At 59.8% G+C, this 24,508-nt stretch overlaps 1 protein-coding gene across 1 annotated transcript in view; it reads left to right on the plus strand.

Moving 5' to 3' along the window:
* Positions 1 to 22,930, plus strand: part of SLC9A5 (solute carrier family 9 member A5) — a 35,947-nt gene extending 13,017 nt beyond the window's left edge. Inside the window, exons 4-15 of the mRNA XM_032788460.2 lie at positions 630 to 807; positions 3,119 to 3,339; positions 3,552 to 3,754; positions 6,909 to 6,998; positions 7,172 to 7,242; positions 10,287 to 10,416; positions 11,468 to 11,556; positions 13,051 to 13,177; positions 15,313 to 15,483; positions 19,317 to 19,386; positions 20,182 to 20,313; positions 21,284 to 22,930. Of these exons, the coding sequence (XP_032644351.1) occupies positions 630 to 807; positions 3,119 to 3,339; positions 3,552 to 3,754; positions 6,909 to 6,998; positions 7,172 to 7,242; positions 10,287 to 10,416; positions 11,468 to 11,556; positions 13,051 to 13,177; positions 15,313 to 15,483; positions 19,317 to 19,386; positions 20,182 to 20,313; positions 21,284 to 21,741 (1,940 nt within the window). The 3' untranslated portion in view covers positions 21,742 to 22,930. The remainder of the gene's footprint in view (positions 1 to 629; positions 808 to 3,118; positions 3,340 to 3,551; positions 3,755 to 6,908; positions 6,999 to 7,171; positions 7,243 to 10,286; positions 10,417 to 11,467; positions 11,557 to 13,050; positions 13,178 to 15,312; positions 15,484 to 19,316; positions 19,387 to 20,181; positions 20,314 to 21,283) is intronic.
* The last annotated feature ends 1,578 nt before the right edge of the window (positions 22,931 to 24,508 follow it).

Consider the following 24,508-nt stretch of genomic DNA (forward strand, 5'->3'; position numbering starts at 1 on the left):
CCCCCTTCCCCAAGGCCCCGCCCTCGCTCCACCTCTGTCACTGCATTTTTAATGAGCACGTTGCTTCTCGGACGGGCTTTCCTGCGAAGGGGGTTTATTCAACAAGCGACGTGCCTGTTAAAAATGCAGTGACCGAGGCAGAGTGAGGGCGGGGCCTTGGGGAAGGGGGTGGAGCAGGGTCAGCGGTTTGAGCATTGGCCTGCTAAACCCAGGGTTGTGAGCTCAGTCCTTGAGGGGGCCACTTAGGGATTTGGGGCAAAATCAGTACTTGGTCCTGCTAGTGAAGGCAGGGGGCTGGACTCAATGACCTTTCAGGGTCCCTTCCAGCTCTACGAGGTAGGCGTATCTCCATATTCGTCAGTAAGGAAGAAAGAACAGCCCCTGTGCAGCGTGTCCCGACCTCTGCAGTTAGCCGGGTTCACTGCTTTTGGGGCGCAGCCGTCCTCAGTAGAGGCCTCTCCAAAGGCAGGCTCAGCAGGCAGGTCTCCGGGAAAAGGAGAGAGGCTCCCTCTGGCGGTAGATATAAGCTGCCTTCTGCAGGGCTCACCGCTAGGAAGCAAACTGCTGCCGAGACCAAGGCTGCAGCCAGCAAGACTCACTCCGTGGGGATCTGCTCTTGTGCCCCCCAGCTTCCTTCTTCGTGGTGAGCCTCGGGGGGGCAGCCGTGGGGCTGCTCTTCGCCTTCCTGCTGGCGCTGATCACCAGGTTCACCAAGCGCGTGCGCATCATCGAGCCGCTCTTCGTCTTCCTGCTGGCGTACATGGCGTACCTTGCCGCCGAGATGGTCTCACTCTCCTCCATCCTCGCGTGAGTACCGCACGCTTGGGCTTTTCCCTGGAGATCCAACCTGGGCGGGAGGGATGCTGGGACCCGTGGGACTGGCGTGGCACATCCTTGTGGGAGCCCCTGCCCTCCTGTTCACACTGCTCCTCAAGCCCCACCCGCAGCCCACTCCCCTTCATGTCGCTCCACCATCCCCACCCACAGCCCCCTCCCCTTGACATCACTCTTCGATCCGCAGCCCCCTCCCCTTCACATTGCCAGACAATGGCCCTGACCCAGTCACCTAATAGACGGGTTAATTGCTTGTGAGGGGATCCCCAGGGTTCGCCCCCCACCAAGGTTCTTTGCTTGTTCTCCAGCACTCAGACTCCTCGCTCGCTTTCCCACCTGAGGTGCTGACTGTCTCCAGGCCCTGGTTGCCCTGCTACCAGAGCTCTGCTTGCACCCCCCTGCCCCCCACCGCCCCGTAGGGGGCTGTGGTTCAGTTCTTGCTGTCAGCCTGGCCTGAGACAGCAACACCCTGAACCGAGAGGAGACACTGGGACTCCCAGGCTCTCTTTGCGTTCAGTGTCTCCTCCTCTCTCCCGGACCCCGCATGCTCCGTCTGAGATTCCCGGGCCCTGGTCGAGTCGCTGGACCCATTTCCTAGGAACTGAGCTGGGGGTGCCCGGCCCGTTCTCCCCAGGAGCTGCTGCTACACATGAGCTGCAAAGCCGGTGCCCTGAAGCTGGGCGTTGGATCGCATACGTTATACTGTGATCTCCTGGTCGCTGGATGGGTTCTGAGCCCAGACTGGTTTGATTTTGTAGGTTCAGCAACTAGATTCCTGTCACTCGGGAAAGAGCCTTTCCCGGGGACTCTCTGTCCGGGGGACTCGAGTGAAGGAGCAGAAATGGCAGCACTGGGACAAAGCGTCCCCCCCCATAGTGGCAGGCTCCCTCCTCCCCGTCTGGGAGCCTCTCAGCGCCTCCCCAGCGGGACAGAGGAGAGGCTGCGGGGGAGAGATGCCAGGGCAAGGGCAGCCAGCCGGGGCCAGGCTGGAGCTGCTGAGAGGTGCTGGCGCTGTTCCTGTCTGCGGGTAAATTGCCTGGAATGCTGTCCCAGGAGAGCTCTGTCCCTGGGCAGATCCACCCCCTGGCGACGTTTTGAGCAGCCCAAGGCAGTGACAATTGCAGCACAGAGATGGCCAGCGTCCAGGCTCTCTCAGAGATGTTGTTCTGCGCCCGCATTGACCAGCTCAGACCAAACGGAACCTCCCTGAATGCAGAGACTTGCCTGTCGGAGGCACTGCCTGGGGTGCTGCCGTCCGCGAGGGGCCCCGTGCACTGTGGTCTCTTGCCTCCTCCCTCCCTGGCCTGTTGCCCCAGCCCCTGTCAGGGAACATCCTGGAGCCAAGTGCCCCAGCGTCTGATCCGGCCATTTCCCTCTCGCTTTGTTCAGTCACTGGCCACGAGCAGTAACTCCGGGGCCCAGGCCACGCGTAGGAAGAACCACATAAGGGCCCTGGCAGAGCCTGGAGAAAGCTGCGACTGAATGAGGAAGGGTCATTTGTGGCTGGCATTGAAGTGCTGCTCTAAGCAGGAGTGCTGGCCCTTCGAGGGCAAGGAGGGGCTCTCTCTGTGGCAGGGGAGGGCAGGCAGTGCTCCTGGGGAAGCAGGGGGGCTTTAGGAAGAAGCCATTTCTGCCCAGCCTGGCTTTAGGGCCTGAGGCTGGAGCTCCAGCAGCTGGGGGCGGGCAAAGGGTGGTGGTGGGTGAGGCTGACTGTCCATTCTCAGAGCCCAGAGAGCAGAGCAGCCGTGGTAGCTGGCGCACCTGGCGCACGGTATGTGGAGAACCACAGGCAGTTTGCGAACCCTGGTGTGCTGGTGAGCTCTTTCTGTCCTTCTCTCTGGGCGTGGGCCTCTGAGCTCTGCTCCGGGCGCCTGGTGAGTTGCTGACGCTGTCTGTGACACACTGCAGGTGCTGTATGCCCTGTCTCTAGATCCCATAGCCGAGCCTTTGTCTGCCAGGACACGTAGGCAGCCACATGATATTGGATGGCAGCACCTTGGAGATGGACATGAGACGGGCGTGACTGTCACATGGCACAGGGCTCTGGAGGCTGCCACATGGGGTGGGAGCACTGCCCGAGTGACGGCTGGTCCTCCTGCTGCACACCCAGACCCGGCCCCTCTGGCTCAGCTGAGTGAGAGCAGCGGGCGGAGGACCCGGGAGAGGGGGATCCCACTGTGGTGAGCGTGCAGGGCTCCTGGCACTTGCTGGCCAGTGCAAAGGGAGCGGAGAGGGGGCAGTGTGGCCCTGCCCACATCAATCCCGAGCTCTTGCTACCTTCTAGGGTCACCTTCTGTGGGATCTGCTGTAAGAAATATGTGGAAGCCAACATCTCACGGAAATCCCGCACTACTGTCAAGTACACCATGAAAACGCTGGCGAGCAGCTCTGAGACCGTCATCTTCATGTTCCTGGGTATCTCCGCCGTGGACACCTCCAAGTGGGCATGGGACACGGCGCTGGTGCTGGGCACCCTGCTCTTCATCCTGCTCTTCCGGGCCGTGGGTCAGTCGCTCTCCTATCCTGTGCTATCTGCAGCTCTCAGCCTCTGGCTGGGGACTGTCAAGTCCCCGGGATGCCCAGAGCCCGCTCCTGGCTCCAGGGGTAGGACTGGGGGTTTCTTGCAGAGGGTTTGTAAGAGCCCTGTCCCTGGCGGCATCCTGCAGAGCACGCACCCAGGCCAGGCCCTCATCCGCATCCCTCCCCGTCTCCCCTAGGTGTCATCCTCCAGACTTGGGTGCTCAACCACTTCCGCCTCACGCCGCTGGACCGCATCGACCAGGTGGTGATGTCATATGGGGGCCTGCGGGGGGCCGTTGCCTTTGCCCTGGTCATCCTGCTGGATGGAGCCAAGGTGCGAGCCAAGGACTACTTCGTGGCAACGACCATCGTGGTGGTCTTCTTCACCGTCCTCGTGCAGGTCAGCATGGCGGGGCCCCGCCGTCCCCCACCACACCAGTCCTCCAGCCTGGCTTTGTGCCGGAGAGCAGGGCTCGCTGTGGTGCTCCTGCCCGGCTGCAGGGGGCTGGCATCGGAGGCAGCTCGTGGGGAGATACAAGGCCTGGGTTGGAGGAGGCTGGAGGTGGCACTGCAGGACTCCAGTCCTCTGGGGCGGCAGGACTGGAGCGGGGGGTGCTGGGATATGGGCAGACAGCCCTGCCCCCTCTGGGGCATCGCAGGGCCCATAGCAATTCTCTGGGTGGGGCAGCTGCATCTCTCTTACACAAAACATGCCTTAGAGAGACGGGGCTGGGCACTCCCCTCCTGCCTGCTCTCCCTGGCACCAGCTGGCTCCTCCCGCTGGTCCCGGCACGGAGGCCTGGGGCACAGAGCCAGGGGGCAGCAGGAGGGAGAGCGAAAGACATTCGGCTACTAGAGGGGAGCTGGCACCTGCCCCCTCCCCTGTGCTCTGCTCCTGATGCCTGTCACTTACACCCTGTTCAGCCTAAGGAGAAGCTGCTCCAGGGTTGCCAGGTAAGGTTGCCAATGGGGGAGTGTTTTCTTAGGCCCCGCCCCCCGTATTATAATCAGCAGGACTCATCTGCATTCGCCCGAGGTATTTCTTGCGGTTGGGGACGTTGGCAGAGACTGCGAGCGGGGAAGATACCCCCTGGAAGTGCTGACCCCCCTGCCAGACAGAGCCCCTCCTTACCCCTGCCCCTTCAGGTGCAGCTCCAGGCCACATGGCCCCGTCCACGTGTCCTGCCAGACAGAGCCTGCACAGAGCCAGGGGCAGGAGGGGAGTGGAGATGCACTTGTGAGTCCTGGCCCCCCTGCTGGCCAGGGCCTCGTCTGCTTTCCCTGTGCAGGCTCTGGCCCCCGCCCAGGGCAGTACACGGTGAGTCCGCGGGGCCCCGCCGCTCGCCCAGACAGTCGGTGGGCAGCAGTGCTCATAGGGCGCCAGCGGTGCCTCCTCTTGTGCTGCTCGTGAGTACTAGTGAGCGGCCCTCGTTTTCTGGCTGTGGGCCGGGTCTGCTCAGGCCTGCGCCTCGGAGCTGGATGTCACACCCTGCAGCTAGGGCAGATGCCGCTGGCACTCCCGTGGGTAGTTTGGGTTAGTTGTGAGCAAGCCACGCTAGAGCCCATCCACCTGCACAGGTAGACAGCAGCAGCGTGGGCCTGTGCTTGTCCCCCCACGGTCCCCAGGGGGAAACTCAGGTGTGGCCACTAGGTGGCACTGTGACCTCGCTAAAATGCTGGTGGGGCAAAGTCCCTGGGCAGGCCGGGTGTGAGCCCTGCGGTGTGCTGCTCTCTGCCCCCCCCCCAGCCGTGCCAGGCAGGGTGTGCCCTGCGGTGTGCTGCTCTCTGCCCCCGCCCCCCCAGCCGTGCCAGGCAGGGTGTGCCCTGTGGTGTGCTGCTCTCTGCCCCCGCCCCCCCCAGAAGTGCCAGGCAGGGTGTGCTCTGCGGTGTGCTGCTCTCTCCCCCGCCCCCCCAGCAGTGCCAGGCAGGGTGTGCCCTGCGGTGTGCTGCTCTCTGCCCCCGGCCCCCCCAGCCGTGCCGGGCAGGGTGTGCCCTGCGGTGTGCTGCTCTCTGCCCCCGCCCCCCCCAGCCGTGCCGGGCAGGGTGTGCCCTGCGGTGTGCTGCTCTCTGCCTCCGCCCCCCCCAGCCGTGCCAGGCAGGGTGTGCCCTGCGGTGTGCTGCTCTCTGCCCCCGCCCCCCCCAGCCGTGCCAGGCAGGGTGTGCCCTGTGGTGTGCTGCTCTCTCCCCTGCCCCCCCAGCCGTGCCAGGCAGGGTGTGCCCTGTGGTGTGCTGCTCTTTGTCCCCCCCCCAAGCTGTGCCAGGCCGGGTGTGAGCCCTGCCCTGTGCTGCTTTCTGTCTGCCCCCCTCCCCCCCCGCCGTGTGCCAGGCTGGGTGTGTCCTCCCCTGTGCTGCTCTCTGCCCCCCCCAGCCGTACCAGGCCAGGTGTGAGCCCTGTCCTGTGCTGTTTTCTGCCCACTCCGGCTGTGAGCCCTGCCCTGTGCTGCTCTCTGCCTACCCCGGCTGTGAGCCCTGCCCTGTGCTGCTCTCTGCCCACCCTGGCTGTGAGCCCTGCCCTGTGCTGCTCTCTGTCCACCCCGGCTGTGAGCCCTGCCCTGTGCTGCTCTCTGCCCACCCCGGCCGTGCCAGGCCAGGTGTGAGCCCTGCCCTGTGTTGCTCTCTGCCCGCCCCAGCCATGCCGGGCTGGGTGTGAGCCCTGCCCTGTGCCGCTCTCTGCTCGCCCCGGCCGTGCCAGGCCAGGTGTGAGCCCTGCAGTCTCCTGAAAGCCACACAGGGTCAGCCTGCCTGTTCCACCTCCAGTTAAGGACGGCACCTGCCGTGCAGGGATCCCGTCTCTCATGGAGATTGGACACGCGGCCAGTCAGAAGAAGCTCCGCTGCAGAGCCAGTAACCAAGCCTGGCTGGCGAGACTGGGGTTCTTTATAAACCCATGCTGCTCACTGCTGCGGTTCTGTGATTCCTCGTCTCATCGACGTCAGTGGGTCAAGCCCACGCCGGTGTGACTCTGCTGCCTTTGCTGGAATTGCCCCGAGATGCTTTGTGATTCATGTTTGTTCCATCATGTCTGGCCATATGGTGGTTTCTCCTTCCCTTGGCTCGAGCATTGCACTTCTATGTGCTCTGGCCTCTGCTTCCTCTGCACTTCTCCGGGATTTTATTCTGTGAATGACTGGGTGGTTCACTGTGCCGGCTGGTAGCTAACCACCTGGCTGGGGGCTGCTGGTCTCAAGCGTCCTGTCCCCTGCACTGCACGAGCCACCACTCTACCAAGGGCTTCTTCCCTGCCCGAGAAACCAGGCATCTGTCAGCTCATATCTCCTGGTGCCAAGGCCCTGGGGCAGCACCTCCTTTCTTGAGCTGTATCTTGGCCCAGCAGCCCTGGCTGCCTGTGTAGTGGGGCAGATGGCTCGGCAGACTCCCCCAGGGAAGGGCTCAGAAGAGGGGAGAGCAGAGTGGCAAAGGCCAAGGGTAGATGCTGCCCAGGCTGGGGCAGCTGGGCCAGCCTCCCCTTGCTGGGGAGAGTTGGGGCTGGCTTGGTGCCCACAGAGCCCTGCTGAAGCTGCTCCCCCACTGACAGCCCTGCTCTGCCCTTTCAGGGTCTGACCATCAAGCCGCTGGTGAAGTGGCTGAAGGTGAAGAGGAGCGACCATCACAAGCCAACGCTGAACGAAGAACTGCATGAGCACGTAGGTAGCGGGGCCAAGCCGGGACAGCTGGCCTCTCCCCGGCCCTGCCTGCCACGGGCCCTGCCCCAGCTCTCCTTTTGACAGGGGCAGTTCCCAGCAGGGACGGGGCGCCAGTTCAGACTCTGCCCCAGGCACCCCCCCAGCACCCACTCATTGTATTTTCTCTTTCCAAGGCCTTTGACCACATTCTGGCAGCGGTGGAGGATGTGGTCGGTCACCACGGTTACCGGTACTGGCGAGACAAGTGAGTGCCCACGTGTGCTGGGGGCCTCTGCCCCCCCTCGCCCGCTACTGACCCCCCGTCGTGCTCCGGCCCTGTGTGTTCCCTGGGCCCGTGCCAGCTGTGGGGCACTGAGTGGGGACCCGGGGCCCTACTGGGGCTTGGAAGGTGACCCCGCGCTCTGCAGGCCTGAGAGGAGCAGCATGAGGCTGATGTGTGGCTGGCAGGCCCAGTGCTGCTCTCTGCCCCAGGACCCTGCCACGGGCCCAGCTCCCTGGGACTGTGAATGGTGCAGCCCAGCAGGTCTCGGGCCTTCCGGTCCCTGTGATTGCATCCAGAGAGCCAATGGCACCTGTCTAGGGGGGCTCACCCCCACCCACCCCCCTCATCTCCCCATCCCTCTGAACCTGACCCCAGTGCCTCTCTGCCAACCCCACCCCTCTTCATCACTCCAGCTCCAACCTCCTCCTCTCCCCGCCCACCCCATGCCAACCTCCCCCTCTCCCCACACAACCCTGACACCCTCATCTCCCCGACTACCCCACCCCTGCCCCAACCCCTGATACCCTCATTGCTCCACCAATGCCCATGCCCACCCCAACACCGACTCCCTCATCTCTCCATCCGCTCTGAACCTGACCCTGAACTGCTTGCCTCTCTGCCCACCCCGCTCTAGCCCCGACCTCTTCATCACCCCCACCCCAACCACCTCCTCTCCCTGCCCCGACCCCACCCCTCCCACCTGCACCCCAATCACCTCCTCTCCCCGCCCACTCCTACCCCAACCACCTCCTCTCCCTGACCCAATCCCTGACACCCTCATTTCCCCACCCACCACCACCTCAACTTCCTCATCTCTCCAGCCACCCTGACCTGACCTCCCAGCTTCTTGGACTGTGATCTTGGGACTGGGGAGATGCAAGATGGGATTGCTGAGCACGCTTTTAAATCCATGGTGCCCTCCTCTCTCAGCCCCTGCCCAGCACCAGGCCCGGCCAGTGGGAAGTGCCAGTTGTGATGGGTTCGCTTACGGAGACGCACTTGGGACTGTCACCTGATGTGCTGAGATTGCCTCTGAGCCCATTTCCCTGCCAGCCTGGGACTCCAGAACCCTGCCTTGTTGGGCCAGACATGCTAGCCTGCTGCAACACAGACCCAGGTCTGGGCCACGCCCCTAAAGCTGCAGACTTTAACCAAAAAACTGCTCAGCCCGTCACCCATCTCCAGCACCCAGACACCGAGCTCCCAAGGGGGTCCAAACCCAAAATAAATCTGTTTTACTGTGTATAAAGCTTATGCAGGGTAAACTCATACATTGTCTGTCCTCTATAACACTGATAGAGAGAGATGGGCACAGCCGTATTAATCACTTTGGGTTTACTAATAAACAAAAGTATAACAAGGAGGATTTAAGTGGTTCCAAGTAATAACAGAAGAATAAAGTAAGTTACCAAGCAAAGTAAAACAAAACACACAAGTCTAAGACTAATACATTAAGAAACTGATTACAGGTAATATCTCTCCCTCAGAGATGTTCCAATAAGCTTCTTTCACAGACTAGACTCCTTCCTAGTCTGGGCCCAACCCTTTCCCCTGGTACAGCCCTTGTTAGTTCCAGCAGGCATCTTAGGTGGGAACTAGGAGTTTTCTCATGGCTGGAACCCCCTTGTCCTGCCCCACCTCCTTTTATAGCTTTGACACAAGGTGGGAATCCTTTGCCTCTCTGGGTTCCCACCCCTCCTTCTAAATGGAAAAGCACCAGGTTTAAGATGGAGTCTGGTATCAGGTGACATGGTCACATGTCACTGTAAGACCCCATTTTTCATTACCCACAGGCAGGCTTGCAGGTAAACAGAGCCATTTACAGTCAATTGTCCTGGTTAATGGGAGCCATCAAGATTCTAAACCACCACTAATGGCCCCACACTTTGCATAATTACAGTAGGACCACAGAGTTATACTTCATATTCCTTGTTTCAGAAACAAGAATGATACATTTATACAAATAGGATGAGCACACTCAGTAGATTATAAGCTTTGAAATGACACCTTACCAGAGACCTTTTGCATAAAGCATATTCCAGTTACAGCATATTCACACTTAGAAACATGTTTTTAGAAAGCATATGGAGTGCATCGTCACCCCAGTCTTGGGCCTCTGCCATGCTCTGTGAGAGTCCACGATGTGCCATGGCAGCTTGGCCGCAGGGAGAGACTGTGTGGGGCTCCATGGGAGATGGAGTCCAGCCAGGCACGAGCCCCTTGGATGATGTGGGGCACAAGGGTGCTGGAGCGACAGCTCCCGTGAGGCACCACAGCCCTGAGTCCATTTCCTGATGGGGAGGGGTTCCAGCTCGGAAGAGCCTGCCCTGCCCTGCTCACTCGCTGCAGTCCCTGCGGGGTCCCCTCCTGCTGCCCACCCCTTCCCACAGGATGCTCTCCCTGCCCTTCCGCCCCTCCGCACCCTGCCAGCCATACGGAGCCGAGGTGCTATCAGCATGGGGGGCCGCTCCCCCACCAGCTCCCAGCCAGCTTTGCACGCTAGCAGCAGATCTTTCTCCCCCAGCGGCTGCACAGCTGCTTTCTCGTACCAGCAACTGCTGGGGCTGCGTAAGGGATGCTCCCATCCCACCCCCTTCCTTCACTGCCCCGAATGAGCACTGCCCCCACCCCCATGGAGGGAGGGATAGCTCAGTGCTTTGAGCATTGACCTGCTAAACCCAGGGTTGTGAGTTCAGTCCTTGAGGGGGCCATTTAGGGATCTGGGGCAAAAATCTGTCTGGGGATTGGTCCTGCTTTGAGCAGGGGATGGGACTAGATACCTCCTGAGGTCCCTTCCAACCCTGATGTTCTATGGTTCTATGATTCTAATTGTCCTCCCCCAGTGCCACTGGGAATTGCAGCTCGATTGCTGCTGTACCTGTCTCTGGGGCATGTGGCTGAACATTAGAGGAGACGCCTTGTTAACCTGCCCCTTCGGGTGGAATCCCAGGTGTGCCGAGGCCAGGAGGCTGCCTGGAGATCCCTGCGCACGGGAGCTCACCACCTCCTCCTCCCTCTTGTGCCAGATGGGAGCAGTTTGACAAGAGGTACCTGAGCCAGCTCCTGATGCGGAAATCGGCCTATCGGCTGAAAGACGAAATCTGGGACGTTTACTGCAAGCTGAATATCCGTGATGCCATCAGCTTTGTAGACCAGGTACCGGTGCAGTCCCCAGCAGCTGGATAGCAGCTTGGCCAGGGAACGGCAGGGCCTGACCCCTGCAGCTCTCCTGGATGAATTGACCCTGCGGGGGGCACTTCCCCGCCAGGCACAGGGACCAGCTCTGCCCCGGCTACCAGGCCAACCAGTCCTCCCGTGCTGGCAGCCCACGCCCCGCCAGGGCCCTGGCAGTCGCAGCTTGTCAGGCCAGAACAGTTCCCCTAGGGGCAGCTGGTAGCCCCGTAGAGCCTGGCGCCAGGGGCAGAAAGCAGGGCCAGTGGGACTCCCCATGCGCTGCCCCCTAGCTGGGCCCCCCGAGTGCTCGGTGCTGCCCCTGAGTGGCCCATCAATAGTAAAAAACACAAACTGCCAAATATCTCTGAGGGCACCTAGCAATTGCTCCTGGCAGCCAGCTCCGCCCAGCCCTCAGGTGGGGTCAGTGAGGGGCTGATCCCCCTGGCAGCCAGCTCCACCCAGCCCCCAGCCCCCAGGTGGGGTCAGTGTGGGGCTGATCCCCCTGACAGCCAGCTCTGCCCAGCCCCCAGGTGGGGTCAGTGTGGGGCTGATCCCCCTGACAGCCAGCTCTGCCCAGCCCCCAGGTGGGGTCAGTAGGGGGCTGATCCCCCTAGCAGCCAGCTCCGCCCAGCCCCCAGGTGGGGTGAGTAGGGGGCTGATCCCCCTGGCAGCCAGCTCCGCCCAGCTCCCAGGTGGGGTCAGTGGGAGGCTGATCCCCCTGGCAGCCAGCTCCACCCAGCTCCCAGGTGGGGTCAGTGGGGGGCTGATCCCCCTGGCAGCCAGCTCTGCCCAGCCCCCACCCCCCAGGTGGGATCAGTGGGGGGCTGATCCCCTTGACAGACAGCTCCGCCCAGCCCCCGGGTCGGGTAGAGGGACAGGTGGTGCCAGCAGAGGGTAGCAGGTGGCTGGGTGGCTGGTGAGGGACACAAGGTGCCAGCAGAACCCTGGCACCTCCCATCTCGGCTCTGCGGGGGGGATCTGCCTGAGCGCAGGCGGGGGCTTTGACGCTGCTCTGGTCTCTTTCTCCCTTTAGGGTGGTCACGTGCTCTCCGCCTCAAGGCTCACGCTGCCCTCTATGCCCAGCAGGAGCTCCATGTCGGAGTCGTCGGTCACAAACCTCCTGTGAGTGTGCTGCCCCCGGGATATGTCCTGCCGTGGGAGCTCCCAGCCCTCCTGCCCCGGCTCTGCAGAGGGGTGGCTGCTGGGAGGAATGGAGCCCTCCCTAACTCCTATGCATCTGCAAACAGTCCAGCCTGCGGCTGATGTGTCCTGCCCAGGTGGCAGATTTGCTGCCATCTCTGGGACACTGAGTGCTGCGGTGACTGCAGGCCATACATTAGGATTTGTCATAATCTTCACTCCATCGCTTACTGCTGGGCCCCACTGACTGCTCCGATGCCTCCGCCCTCGAAAACCCCAGGGCTCACACACATTCTGGCTGCTCTGCTCCACCACCAGCTAGCTCCCTCCCACACCCCACCTACCGCCACAGGGAGCAGGGGGGGCTGGAGTTCTGAGTGGGTTTCTCCTGCGCGGTGTCCCGTGGCCGCTGCCATATGTTGGAAGCGAGTGAGTGTGGCTGGGGTCAGGCCTGTGAACCGAGGTTGGTGCAGGTAAAGCTGCCGTTACTGGTGACTTGCACGTGGTTTAGTGCGCTGCAAGGGTGGGAAATGGGAACGTCTCTAAGCTAACAATGTTTTTTGGCGTGTGAATCCCCAAGGTGTTTTGAGGAAGTGTAGACTATGTGTTCACGGTGTCAGCCAGGGCTGACATCTGCTACACCCCCACGGCTCCTCACACAGGACCGCTCCATTCCCGGCTCCTCTGCACTCCTCGGTGGTGATGGATCTTTCCCTGGAAAAGGGGCTGAGACCAGGGGTGGGGGGAGACGTGTTCAGTGGGGCTGTGGGAGAGGTGTGGTGCAGGGGGATGAGGGGCGACTGGGGAAGGAAGGGGAGTATGGGAGAAGCAGGGCTCCAGCTGGAACAAGGTTGGGCTCGGACAGGGTTCAGCAGAGCAGTGTCGCTCTCTGGCCTCCCGTCTGCCCCTAGAGTCTGCGTGGGGGGAGGGATGAGGCTGGGGGGACAGCAGCAGGGACAGCTCCCTGCACTGCGAGGGATGGGGCAGGCTGGGTGGCATCAGAGAGGACGAGGAACTGGCACATGGGGCCAGTTGTCGGCTGCCCTTGGCAGATCTGATCTAGGTTTCCCTGGGTCAAGGAATTGCTTCTCTCTGGGAGGAGTGTCCAGGCTGTCCCTGAGTGCGTAGGAGCCGGGACGTGCCCCTGGCTGTGTGCACAGGCACACACAACAGGTGTGCACCCCGGCACACATACGCACACGGGCCTGCGGAAGAGCCGAACCGAACTCTGAGCGTTGGCCAGAGGGAGCGCTGGAGAGCAGAGTGCAGGGAGCTCAGAGTGCGGGGATCCAGCGAGCTCTGCGGGGCTCTGCCGATGCCCCAGGCTGTGCGCTGTAATGGCTCTGGCCTGGAGGCGCACAGAGCTCACCCGCTCCCTTGGCGCTGGCAGACTGACCGTGCGACGCCCGCGCTCTGGCTCTGCCCCGCCTGCCCCAGCGGGGGGCGCTGAGCGCTCTGCCCGTGTCTCCCTCGCAGGAGGGAAAGCGGCAGCGGCGCATGTCTGGATCTGCAGGTCATCAACACCGTGAGGAGCAGGAGGGATAAGGAAGATGCCGTGATGCACCATGTGTTATGCGGGAGCCTCTACAAACCACGCAGGAGGGTGAGCGTCCCTGGGCCCCATCACCACCTCACGGCAGCACCGACAGGAGCTGTAATGAGCCGTAGGAAACACTCCGGGGGCATAGAAACCAGCCCTCCCCACTCCTGGTATCTCTCACCGGAGCAGGCCGCAGGCCCAGTGCTGGCCAAGCACTCGCTGTATGCACCAGCCTGGCCCCTGGACGTGTCCTTTCCCAGGGTCGTGGTGAGCAGAACTATTCAGAATCGCCTGGTCCCAGAGCCCTGGGAGTTTGCTTAGCACTGAGCTGGATGGGGTGTCACACCCACAGCTCGTGTCCCTGTGCCCAGGAGGATGGGGCAGCATTGAGTTAAATGGGCAAGGGAGGCTGAGTAGCCATCAGGCTGGTATCCCTGGGACCGAGGAAATAGAGCAAAACATAAAACAGGGAGAGGCCCTGTGTAGTGCCCGGAGCGGCCGCATCGGCCTGGGGCAGAAGGCGAGGGGAGGGATCAGGACCGATGCAGAAGCCTGTCCGTAACTGGCCCCATCCTAAACAGGAGCGGTTGTGTCAGTCCCACCTGCTGGTCGTTCTTAAGGGGCTCTGAAACCAGTACAAGTCACTAGGCCCCTGGTTCGATTTTTCGGGGGCTTTCTCCCAACCAGCATCTTCCAAACCCCTCTGAGCCATGGGCTCCTTGTCCAGGGAGCCACTTGCTGCTGCTGATGGGGGTTGGGGGCGAGGTCTGGGGCTGCCCCTTCCCCAAGAGCCTAGGCCAGCTGTGTGTCTGGGGCCGTGCGGAGCCAGCCGTTTCCAAAGTTACAGCCAGCATTTGGCCCCCTTTGGCCCCGCTCCCCCCACGTTCCCCTCTGCTGTGTTAGCTGGGGGCGCAGGTACCGCTGCTCTAAAGGCATTGGTAGAGGTCGGGGTGGCGGCCCGCTCCCAGCTGCGGAGCCACAGCTCCAAAGAGCCATCCGGTCCCATCAAATTCCCGCTTTGGGCTCTGCAGATTCTGGCTCTGACTAGAAATCCGCCCAAAAGACACAGCCCCAGGGGCACCACTGTCCTGTCTGCACACTGCCCTGCCCCAAGTGTGGTGAGCGCAGGTCCCAGCTGCTGCTCCGACCCAAGCGGCAATGTCCACCCGGCTCTTCCTGGTGCGCTAGCTCGTGTGAGTCCGTTTACCCCGGCTGGGGGGCTCGCCCCCCACCCCCCAAGTCATGCCACATAGACAGATGCCCACAGTCACCGTGCTCCAGAGGGAGGAATGCCCCAGCACAGCCAGCCCTTAGGAATCGCAGAATATAGCAGGCAGTGCCACACCGTGACAGGACATTGGGCTAAAGCGCATGCCCAGACAGACAGATGCAAACACCTCCACACCCCGCTGCCAGCAGCCTATAGTGCCCGCATGCAGAGCCCCCTTCCCCCGTGCTGCCAGCAGCCTATAGCACCTGCATGCACAGCCCCCTTGCCCCCGTTGCCAGCAGCCTATGGCGCCCACATGCACAGCCCCCTCCCTCCCGCTGCCAGCAGCCTATGGCACCCGCATGCACAGACCTCTCCCCCCGCTGCCAGCAGGCAATGGTTCCCATACACACCCACATGCCCCCGCTGTCACTGCCCGTCCCCTCCCAGCTGGCATCATGGACACAAAACCAGCGTGGTGCATCTTGGGGGCCCTGCCTGCTCTCAGCCATGCAAGCTGTTCCCGGGCTGCTGGGCCAAGGCCCTGCTGCAGTCAAGGTGCAGGAACTTTGCCCCAACTTTAAGAGCATGCCTGAGAACTGATGACAGCAACAGCTGAGTGTTCAAAGCTGTCAAAGGGGTTTAGGCACACAGCACCCACTGAAACGGGGGGATGGTTTGTCTTTGGCCATCTCGTCCTGTGGGGCGCAAACACTCGCTGAATGATGGCCCCAGAGCAGGGCAGCCTGAGGAGCTTGTTGTGTCCTCGCCTCTCCTCCGTCATTGAGACAGTGCCAAGCGGCTGCGTGGAGGCCGTGGGCCGGGCTCGAGGGGCACGCGGCGCTAGGCCTGTGGAGAAGCCGGCCACAGCGGGCAGACACCATGAGGTGGGTGGGGAGGAACAAGCGGTTCACGGCCCTGGAATGAATCACTCACCCCACCAACCCAGAGGCTCCATCTGTGTTTCTTTGCCTCCTCCCTCGGCTAGTACAAGGCCAGCTACAGCCGCCACTTCATCTCCCCGAGTACACAAGAGCGGCAGGACAAGGAGATATTCCAGCAGAACATGAAGAGACGGCTGGAAACCTTCAAGTCCACAAAGCACAACGTCTGCTCCGCCAAGAGCAAGGCCAGGCTGAAGAAAGATGGCAGGAAAAAGGTGAGTTCCCCGGGGGTGGTGCTGTCCCACCTGCCTTACCCGTCTTGTGTGGGCCAACCTCCCTCTGCTGGTGGAGCCCCACCAGCCAATGTCCCCTGGCTGGCAGCAGAGTGGAAACCAGCCTCGTGTTAGCCAGAGCGCACGGGACAGCAGGAACCTGCGGACGTGGCAGACAGGCCCTGGGGACAGCCCAACATGGCAGGGGATCCTGGCTTAGGTGCTTTGAGCTGTGCATTTAGACGGTACCAGGCGTGAGCGGCTCTGTCCGTGTATCTGGCCTTCGACTAGGAGAGTTATATGTCACCAATGGTCACCTTATGGAACCCCTTCTTCAAATGTCCAGCACTCGTAGTCCCAGGAAATCAGTTCTGATTGACCAGGAAGCGGATGGTGCATCTGTGGCAATGAGATCCATGCACAAAGCCAGCCAGTGTCCTCACCTGGAAAGACCCTCCTGGTGGTGTTACACTGAAGCAAATTCCTGTTGCTGTGTGTGTCCTGGGCAATTCCTGTCCCTCCTGTAAGGCTCCAAGTCTGTTATGCATCCCCTCTGCGGGAACAGCCCTCAAAGTGACACAGATAAGCTGCTGCCCTCTACCCTTCGCAAACTCCAGCATGGCATCATCTTCCTTTCGGCCTCAGGGCTGCCTGGAGGAGTGAGAGGCACAGTCCAAGCAAGGCTCTCTTCTCCACTGTTTGTATTACATGCTCTTGCTGTCAGAAACCGTGATGGAGATAGTCTGGCCAAGTGGTCAGAGCTGGAATCAGGAGTCCCGAGTAGGACTAGGAACAGGAGCAGGCTATGGCTTGTAGAGTCTGTACCACAGTTGGGCAGGGGAGAGTTCCAAGCCATGCAATGAAGTGGATCAGACTGAGCTGCTGTGTCTCCTGTGAGGCTTTTATACGTGCCCTGAGGGTCACCAGACTAGCTCTGGGATGGTGGATTGGCTGGAGCTTAGCTCAGGATTGACTCCTCAATGCATGGAGCACAATCAGGCTCTAGTTCAGGGATGTAAGTGATAGTAATAACTGGAGATATACCAATCTCCTAGAACGGGAAGGGACATTGAAAGGTCATTGAGTCCAGCCCCCTGCCTTCACTAGCAGAACCAAGTACTGATTTTTGCCCCAGCTCCTTAAGTGGCCCCCTCAAGGTTTGAACTCACAGCCCTGGGTTTAGCCGGCTAATGCTCAAACCACTGAGCTATCCCTCCCCCACTTACAGTCGCATGTAATCAGGGGCACTGGAACAATTTGTATAGTGGGGGAGCTGAGAGCCATTGAACCAAACTGTAAACCCCGTATATGATGGAAACCACTTCAAGCCAGAGGGTACAGCAGTGCCCCCAGCACCCTTAGTTCCAGCACTGTGCATGTAACCCTCCAGTAATAGCAGCTCTCAGCCCTTTGAACAAACCCGCATCAGGTGGGCAGTGCCACAGTCGCTGGGTGTGATGCAGTTATTTCGTCTACCATCTGCTATTTGCTTCAACGACGCCTAAATGGCTTTGAATTTTGCAATGACTCCGTTCAGAATGGCACACGGAGTCCACTTTGCCTGCCACAGATGCTTTTGGAAACAGCGGGACTGCCAGGTACAATCCCGACCAGTGGGGGGTTTGTGTCCCCTCTGCCCTGTCGCCTGGGGTGCCTTGCAATGCCTTACTGGTACAGCTCCCAGCCTGGGCTGCTCACAAGCAGCCTGCCAGCATTCAGGTCACTCCCGGATGTGTCTGTGTGTAACTGCAGCCTGCCAGTCACACCCTGTCTCTCACCAGCCTTGGTTCTACTGCAGAGTGACCCCAGCTCACTCCCAGTCCTGGATTCTCCCCCCGAAAGGCATGTCCTGTACTGCCCAGCCCCCTCCCAGACAGTCCAGCTATAGTAAGGTCATTATTCCTTTAAGGGAAGAATATAAACTAGCTTGTTATCTTAAGCAGAGTTACCCAGACACTTCAACTCAACCACACTGGATTAGATAAAACAATAAAACAAGTGAATTGAGTACAAAGAGAGTGATTCTGAGTGAGTACCAGCAATGAAGCATAAAAGTCCGAGATGGTTACAAGAAAAAATAAAGATAAAATTCTTCCTAGTGCCTAACTGAACAAACGACATTAGATTCAAGCAAAGTTTCTCACCACGTGCTTCCCACAGCGATACTGACCCCAAAGTCCTTGGGCCAGGCCCCCTCCCCCGGAGTCCAGCAGGTGGCTCCCTGTGTCTTCGCAGGGACAGTGAATGAGATGGGCAGAGAGAGAGGGGAGCCTGGGGAGGGTTGCCCCTCTTTTTTACAGTTTTTTTAGTCCCTCTTTGAAAAGCATTTCCAGCTGAGCCCCAGGAGACAGTCTGTGTGCAAGGATGTTCCCTGCTGCTTGTTGTCACCTGTTTGAGCTGCCTTTGTCTTCCCTTTCTGCTTGATGACTCTGTTTACGGCTTAAATGCAAATTAAGGCAAGCCCACATTCCCTTGTATAGGATAGACCTGTTTGCCGACTTCTGCCTGGGCTGGGCTGTGGGCTTTGGAACATGTGCTAATAACACCATACAGGGGATCTTACCCCTTTACACACAGTCTCACCACACACATTTTATCAGGACAATGCTGGCCAGCAAATCATGAGTTTTCAGATGATGTTTTATGATTGTTACAACAGCGCGTGGGGTGTGAACACGGGTATATTCCGTCACAGCCAATTAAACTGCCTTTCCAGCCTGTTTACATCACTGGAGCATGGCAAAGGGGCTAGAGTGGTGCTGAGAATCTGACGTGTGTGTCAGGGTTCCCTCCCCACTCTGAACTCTGGGGTACAGATGTGGGGACCCTCATGAAAGCCCCCCCTAAACTTATATTCTAGCAGCTTAGGTTAAAACTTCCCCAAGGCACAAAATCTTTCTTTGTCCTTGGAGGGTATTGCTGCCACCACCAAGTGATTTACACAAAAATTCAGAAAAAGGGTCACTTGGAGTCTCTGTTCCCCTCCAAATATTCCCCCAAGCCCCTTCTCCCCCTTTCCTGGGGAGGCTTGAGAATAATGTGAATACCGACCAGACCCTTTGTCTCTAGGACACTGAAAATCAAACAGGTTCTTAAAGGAAGAACTTTATTTAAAGAAAAAGTAAAAGAATCACACCTGCAAAATCAGGATGGAAGGTAACTGTACGGGGTAATAAAAAGATTTAAACACAGAGAATTCCCCTCCAGGCTCAGCTTCAAAGTTACAAAAAACAGGAATAAAACTCCTTCTTAGCATAGGGACAATTCACAAGCTAAACCAAAAGATAATCTAACGCACTTCCTTGCCCTTACTTACAATTTATGTAATTTTAGAGAGCTCATTTCAAGTCTGTTTTCAGGAGATGTTTCACCTGGCTGGTCTTTCTCTCCGTCCAGAGAGGGAACTACAAAAAGGTGCTCAAACCAAACCTCCCCCCAAGATTTGAAAGCATCCTATTTCCTTAGTGGTCCTTTTGGTCAGGTGCCAAACAGGTTATTTGAGCTTCTTAACCCCCTCAGTACATTTGGCCAGGAGGGATTTGATGCTATGGCATACACAAGGGTTGTTACCCTTCCCTTTATATTTATGATAGTGTGTGTGTGTTCGCGCACCACGACGCGAGCGCTGTGTGTGTGTGTGCGTGCATACACCTGAGCGTTTGTGGGGGGAGTGCAGGAGCATTGTGTTCGCTCTAGAGCGGATACTTGGGAGTGGTGCCCCTGGCGAGTCGCTGAGCGCCACGTAGGCAGCATGGCTCTGCGGTATTTCAGGGAATGGGGGACTCAGCCCAGACTCCAGAGCAGGGATCTGACCCAAGGCCTTTTCTCGTCATGAGCAGAAGAGTGCCACGAATGCAGAGCTGCCCAACGGAAAGCAACCCAGAAGCGTTACCTGGCAGCAGACAGGTAAGGCCCAGGGGCAGCAGGGGGGCATTGGAGAGCCAGGCATGGGGAGGGCAGTGGGCTTTTTGTGCCACTAGGATAGGCCCCTAGAAAGTGGCGCCTGTGGTTTTCTGCACAATGTGTTCCCAGGAGGAAGGACCTTAAGGGACCAGTAAGCATAGGAGCCTACAGGAAAGCAACATGCCCCCTTTCCTGCTCTCCCTACAGCCTCCTGGCCCCACGCAGCCTCCTGCCAGCTCTGGTCTCTGGAGAGCAGCCTGGCACAGCACAAACGAGGAAGGAGCAGTGGGCAGGGGGGCTGCGCTGCTCCCCTGGAGGGTGGGGCTCATTAGAAGCTGGTCCTCGGACACCTGCCTCACTGGGCATTTCCAGTGGCTGGAGGCAGTGCCGTCACATCCCGTCTAGGGCAGGGTGGGCTGTAGGTCTCCCAAATCCCAGCCAGAAGGTGCCGGGGCTGTGCAGTCAGGTGTGGCCCTGGCACCCTTGGCACTGTGCTGCTTTTGACCAGGCTGCAGCTACAGCAGACCCTGTGCCCCCTCCAGCCCCAGTGGGTGGCAGCTTCACAGAAAGGAGCTTCAGGAAGCCCAGGATCTGGGGGGAAGGTTGGGAGAGGCCACAGAGCAGCTGGAAATGGTCCCTGGGATGGGCTTGGGCTAGTGGGGCCTGGGCTGGGCTGAGCCAGGCCAGCCCTGGCATCCCCTGGAGGCTGCAGCGGCAGGCAGGGTGTGTAGATGCACTGATCATGTAGGGAATCTGAGGCCTGCACCCACCACACTTCCCCGTCTTCTCTCCCGGCAGCTGCCGTTCTAGTGGCGGTGGACTCCGACGATGAGGAGAGTGACAGCTCCGAGACAGAGAAGGAGGATGATGAGGGGATCATCTTCATCGCTCGAGCAACGGACGAGATCCTGCAGGGCAAGAAGGCATCTGGTAGGGACCCTCTCCCAGCGGTTGCAACGGGGCTAGTGCTGCAGGGCTGGCATGGAGAGCTGCAGCCTGGGCTGCAATGAGGCTGGGCTGGTGAGGAGCAGAGCGTGCCTGGTTCACAGGGAGCCCGAGCTGAGTGCCACAGGGCAGCTGGCGGGGTAAAGGCCAGTGGTGCTGCCGCAGGGCGCTGTGCCAGGAAAGCAGGAACTGTGCTGCCTCAAGTCAGGAGCCAGGCTGTACCGGGAGCTTCCGTCACTGCAGGGTTTGTTACCCAAAACTTCACTGGTTTGTTTTTCAGGCGGCATCAGGAATAAGTCAGTGGGGACACAGCTCCTCCACCTGGTAAAGGATTGGTACAAACAAGAGTGCTGTTACCTAAACCTGCTTTGCGTTAGGCCCAGCTAGCTCGTCTGAGCCTCCCGCCTAGCCTTGGCAACCCCTGGGGAGGGAGCACTGGGTCGTTTCCAGGTGCTGAACACTCCACAGCTGTGCTTGGAATCCAGCCTCAGGGCAGAGCTGGAGGGGGAGCTCAGGTCTCATGGGAGAGCTCTGTGGATTAACCCCCGGGTTGGAGACTGCTCCCCCTGCATTTGTTGGTCCATGAGCCAAGAAGAGAAGACCCCCCCCACCTTTCCCAAGCTGGGCCTGGTGTCTGCAGCCCCAGCAGGAATGCCCCCACTTGAGTGACTGGGGTGGTCGTGGGGCTGAGTGAGCGGGTGAGCCACCTCGTTAATAGGAGGTTGTCCATGAAGAATAAAGTCCATGGCGGGGGGTGGCTTTCAGTGCAGCGCTGGTTTGCATTAACAGCCACCGCCACACAATCACATACACCAATTAAAACAAAAGTCGCCCCGCAGCCCCCAGTAACGGAAAGCTGATGCTCCATTGTGGTAAGGGCGAAAGCAAACCCGCAGTGCTGGCGGGTGGCCCTGGCAGCCGGTTGTTTCACTCTCCTTTGCTTGTGTCCCCGCAGGCAGCCTGGACGTCTGCCCGAGCCCACGTATCATCCCCCCTTCGCCCACCTTGGCGGAGAAGGAGCTGCCCTGGAAGGGTGACCGGGGCGACCTCGCTGTTTACATCTCCTCAGAAACCACCAAAATTGTGCCAGTCGACATGCAGACCGCATGGAAGCAAAGCATCTCCTCGCTGGAGAGCGTCACCTCCCCGCCCGGTGCTGAGCCAGGCCCACATGCCAAGACGTTGGCTGGCCCAGCGCCGGAGGAGAGACATGTGATGCCAGAGCAGCACACTTGCTTTCAGTTCCCCAATCCCCTCTTGAGGAGCAGCAGGCCTCAGAGCGCCGGCAGCCCGGAAAGGACAGAGCAGCCGGAGCTGCAGCCTTTGATGGCTCCGGACGAGCACGGCAGGATGAGTACTTCTACCGGACCTAGCAACAGCAGGTGGCTAATTCAGTTCAACAGACCTGCCTGATTTTCAGATGGATAGTGTGCTCAGCTGTTGCTGCAGAGCGGCCGCTCGGCTGGAGCTAGGCACCTGGCTTCGAACCTCGCGGGAGCTGTCTTGATAAATCAAAGGGCTCGCAGTTGCGGTTGGAGAGCGTGGGACAGGGAGGCCTTTCAGAGCTTGGGATCGCACTGAGCCAGCAGCGGGCGTTGGCCGGTGGAGCTAGCCATTCAAAACTCCAAGCAGGTGGGCTGGCTGCCTGCTGTAATAGTGTCAGTGCCTGTTGCAGCCCCTCCGCGCAGTGGGAATAACCAGATCCTAAACCCAGCCCTTCCAAACCCTAAAGCACGAGGGGCGCTTTCCTCCCCGCCTGGCAGGTTGGTGTCTTGGTCCGTGGCCTGGCTGTCCCACGACAGCTGATTTCTCACCCCCTCTCTGCGTCGTAAGACCTCCCAGGCAGGGGGTAGGCGCTGCTCTGCAGTCCCTGCTGCCCATTCTCCAGCCGCAACAGGAGCGAGGAAGGGCTCCAGAGCAACAGCACCTCTGCAGGAGCCCCCAGCCTCAGCATTTCGTGGAGTGGCCGGCCTGTGTCAGGCGAGTGACGTAGTACGAGGGGCTGAGGCGTGCCCTGCCTGTGGGGTGCCACAGAGACACAGCAGCCTAGCACGGGGAGGTCATTGCAACAACAGGGACCAGCCTAGCTCCGAGCTGGGTAAGAAGCTGAAAATAAAATGCAGGTGAGCGTCCCTCAATCGGCAGCAAAGGCAAACGCCAGCTGGGAGGCGAGAGCTCAGGACACTTCCATCACCTCTTCCCAGCAATTGTTGGAGCTCTGCGTGTTTAGATCACCCGTGTAAGTGTCCCTCACCGGGGTGTCTGGGCACGGACATGTACTAACCAAAGAGACTCCCAGCACCGTGGGCTCCTCTCTTGCCTGCTCAGCGCTTAGTACTTGGAGCCGGGACATCTGTGAGCAGCTTCTGTCAGGGCCTGTCTACACACAGAGTTAATCTGGAATAACTAGTGGGCTTTCAACTCATCTCTACGTTAATGCAAATTAACAGTCAAGAGTAGACGAGCCTGACTGGGGATGGGGTTGGTGGGGGAGGGACTTTTCACTAGGCGCTGCAGGTGGCTGCATGTTCCCATCTCCACTGCACTGACGCTGTCCTGTCTCCAGCGCCCTGGAGCCTCGCTCTGGGCTCTACCAGTCCCTGGGCCCTGCCCAGCACAAGGGCCTGGGGAGGGGGAGGGGCGAGCGGGGAGGGCCAAGGCAATTGGGAATGGCTGGCCTCTGAGTCAGGATCAGGTTTCTCTATCCCTGAGATACCGTCGCAGTCAAACCAAGTCAGTCTTCCCTGGAGATGTGTTGATACCTTGCCGTGGGTGGGGTCAAATGGATGGGGGTACATGCCGCAGCTCTGCCCGCATCAGGTGGCACACACGCACTCCTGCCAGATGGAGTATAGTTCGGGTGTACTCTGCCAGCCCCTGGCTCCCTCTCGCTGGGCTAGGATGCCCTGCTGGCCCCTCTGAGACAACTTGCGCTTTGCTTATTTTCCTCCTCACTTAGGAAAAGCAGAAACACCCCGGCCCAGCTCTGCACGCTGGTGGCACAGAACTGAGCTGCCACTCCCGCTCGATTCTGCAGAGCTTCATGAGACGGTCCCTGTCTCCTTCCTGACATGCTTTGATGAGCAGTGAAAGAGTTAACAAAGTTGGCAGTTAAATCATCCCCAGTGGGGACTGGAGTTAACCCCCCCTGAGGTGAACAGGGTGGCTCCCACCTCCCAGGGCTGTTGTGTCAGGCTGTCTGCAAACGCAGGCTGACGGCGCATCAGTTACACTCACGGTCCATGTGGAAGGTTGGGGAGGAGTCGCTGCAGCCTGTGACTGCTCACGCCTTCCCTTTGGGGCACTGGCTGTTCTTCAAGCCAGAAACTCGAAAGTGACGTCAGAACGAAGCTGTGTCCCTGACCAAAGCCACAGACCTTTCCCCGGCATCCCTTTCCTGCCCCTTGCCACAAGCCCACTCCCCATCGCTCCCTCTTCCACCAGAGCTTGCTCAGCCCTTTCTGGAATCACCTGCTGCCTTCCCTGCAGGGTCTGACCATCCGCTGTCCCTGTCCTTAAAGGGGCTCTGGCTGAAGAGGGCAGGCTGGCCCCAGGCTCCCTGGACCTGTGAGGGGCGGAGCACCCTGTTACAGGGGCATTTGGTACTCAAGTTTTGATTCTGGAGCAGTTTGGGAGGTGTGCTCACTCCTTTGGCTCCCATACATCCAAAGCTCACGCCCTTGCCCCTGACAGCAGAGAGGGACATCCAGCGCCACAGTCCATGGTTCTAACCACTAGACCCCACTGCCTCCTTCAGGGAGTTGGGGGTGAGTGGGGAGAGCAGCAGCACTGTTACAGCTCCGAGAATCCCCCCAGCCCCTCCTGGCTTTCAGGCATGTCTCCAGCCCCTGCACGGGTCGGCTTCTTTTAGAGCCCCCCGGTGCTGCACCTTCGAAGGCCTCTGGAGCTGCACATGGCAAGGCCATGGGATTAGTGGGCCAGCCCATGGTGTACAGTAAGCGGAAAGGTCTCCATTCCAGCTGCACCTTATTCACCTTGCTGCTGGCCCCAGGCAGAGCCCGTGTGACAAGTGTGGCATGCCTCATGCTGCCAGCGGGACCGGAGCCCAGCAGCTGCAGCACCAGAAACATAGGCCTCTGTCCCACAAGGTGAACGTGAGATGCTGCCAGTGGGAGTTAGTAGCAGGTCAATCATAGGTGCCACCCCAGGGTAGGCAGCA

Source organism: Chelonoidis abingdonii, chromosome 19 (assembly GCF_003597395.2).
Source record: "Chelonoidis abingdonii isolate Lonesome George chromosome 19, CheloAbing_2.0, whole genome shotgun sequence".
Taxonomy (NCBI): Eukaryota; Metazoa; Chordata; order Testudines; family Testudinidae; genus Chelonoidis; species Chelonoidis abingdonii.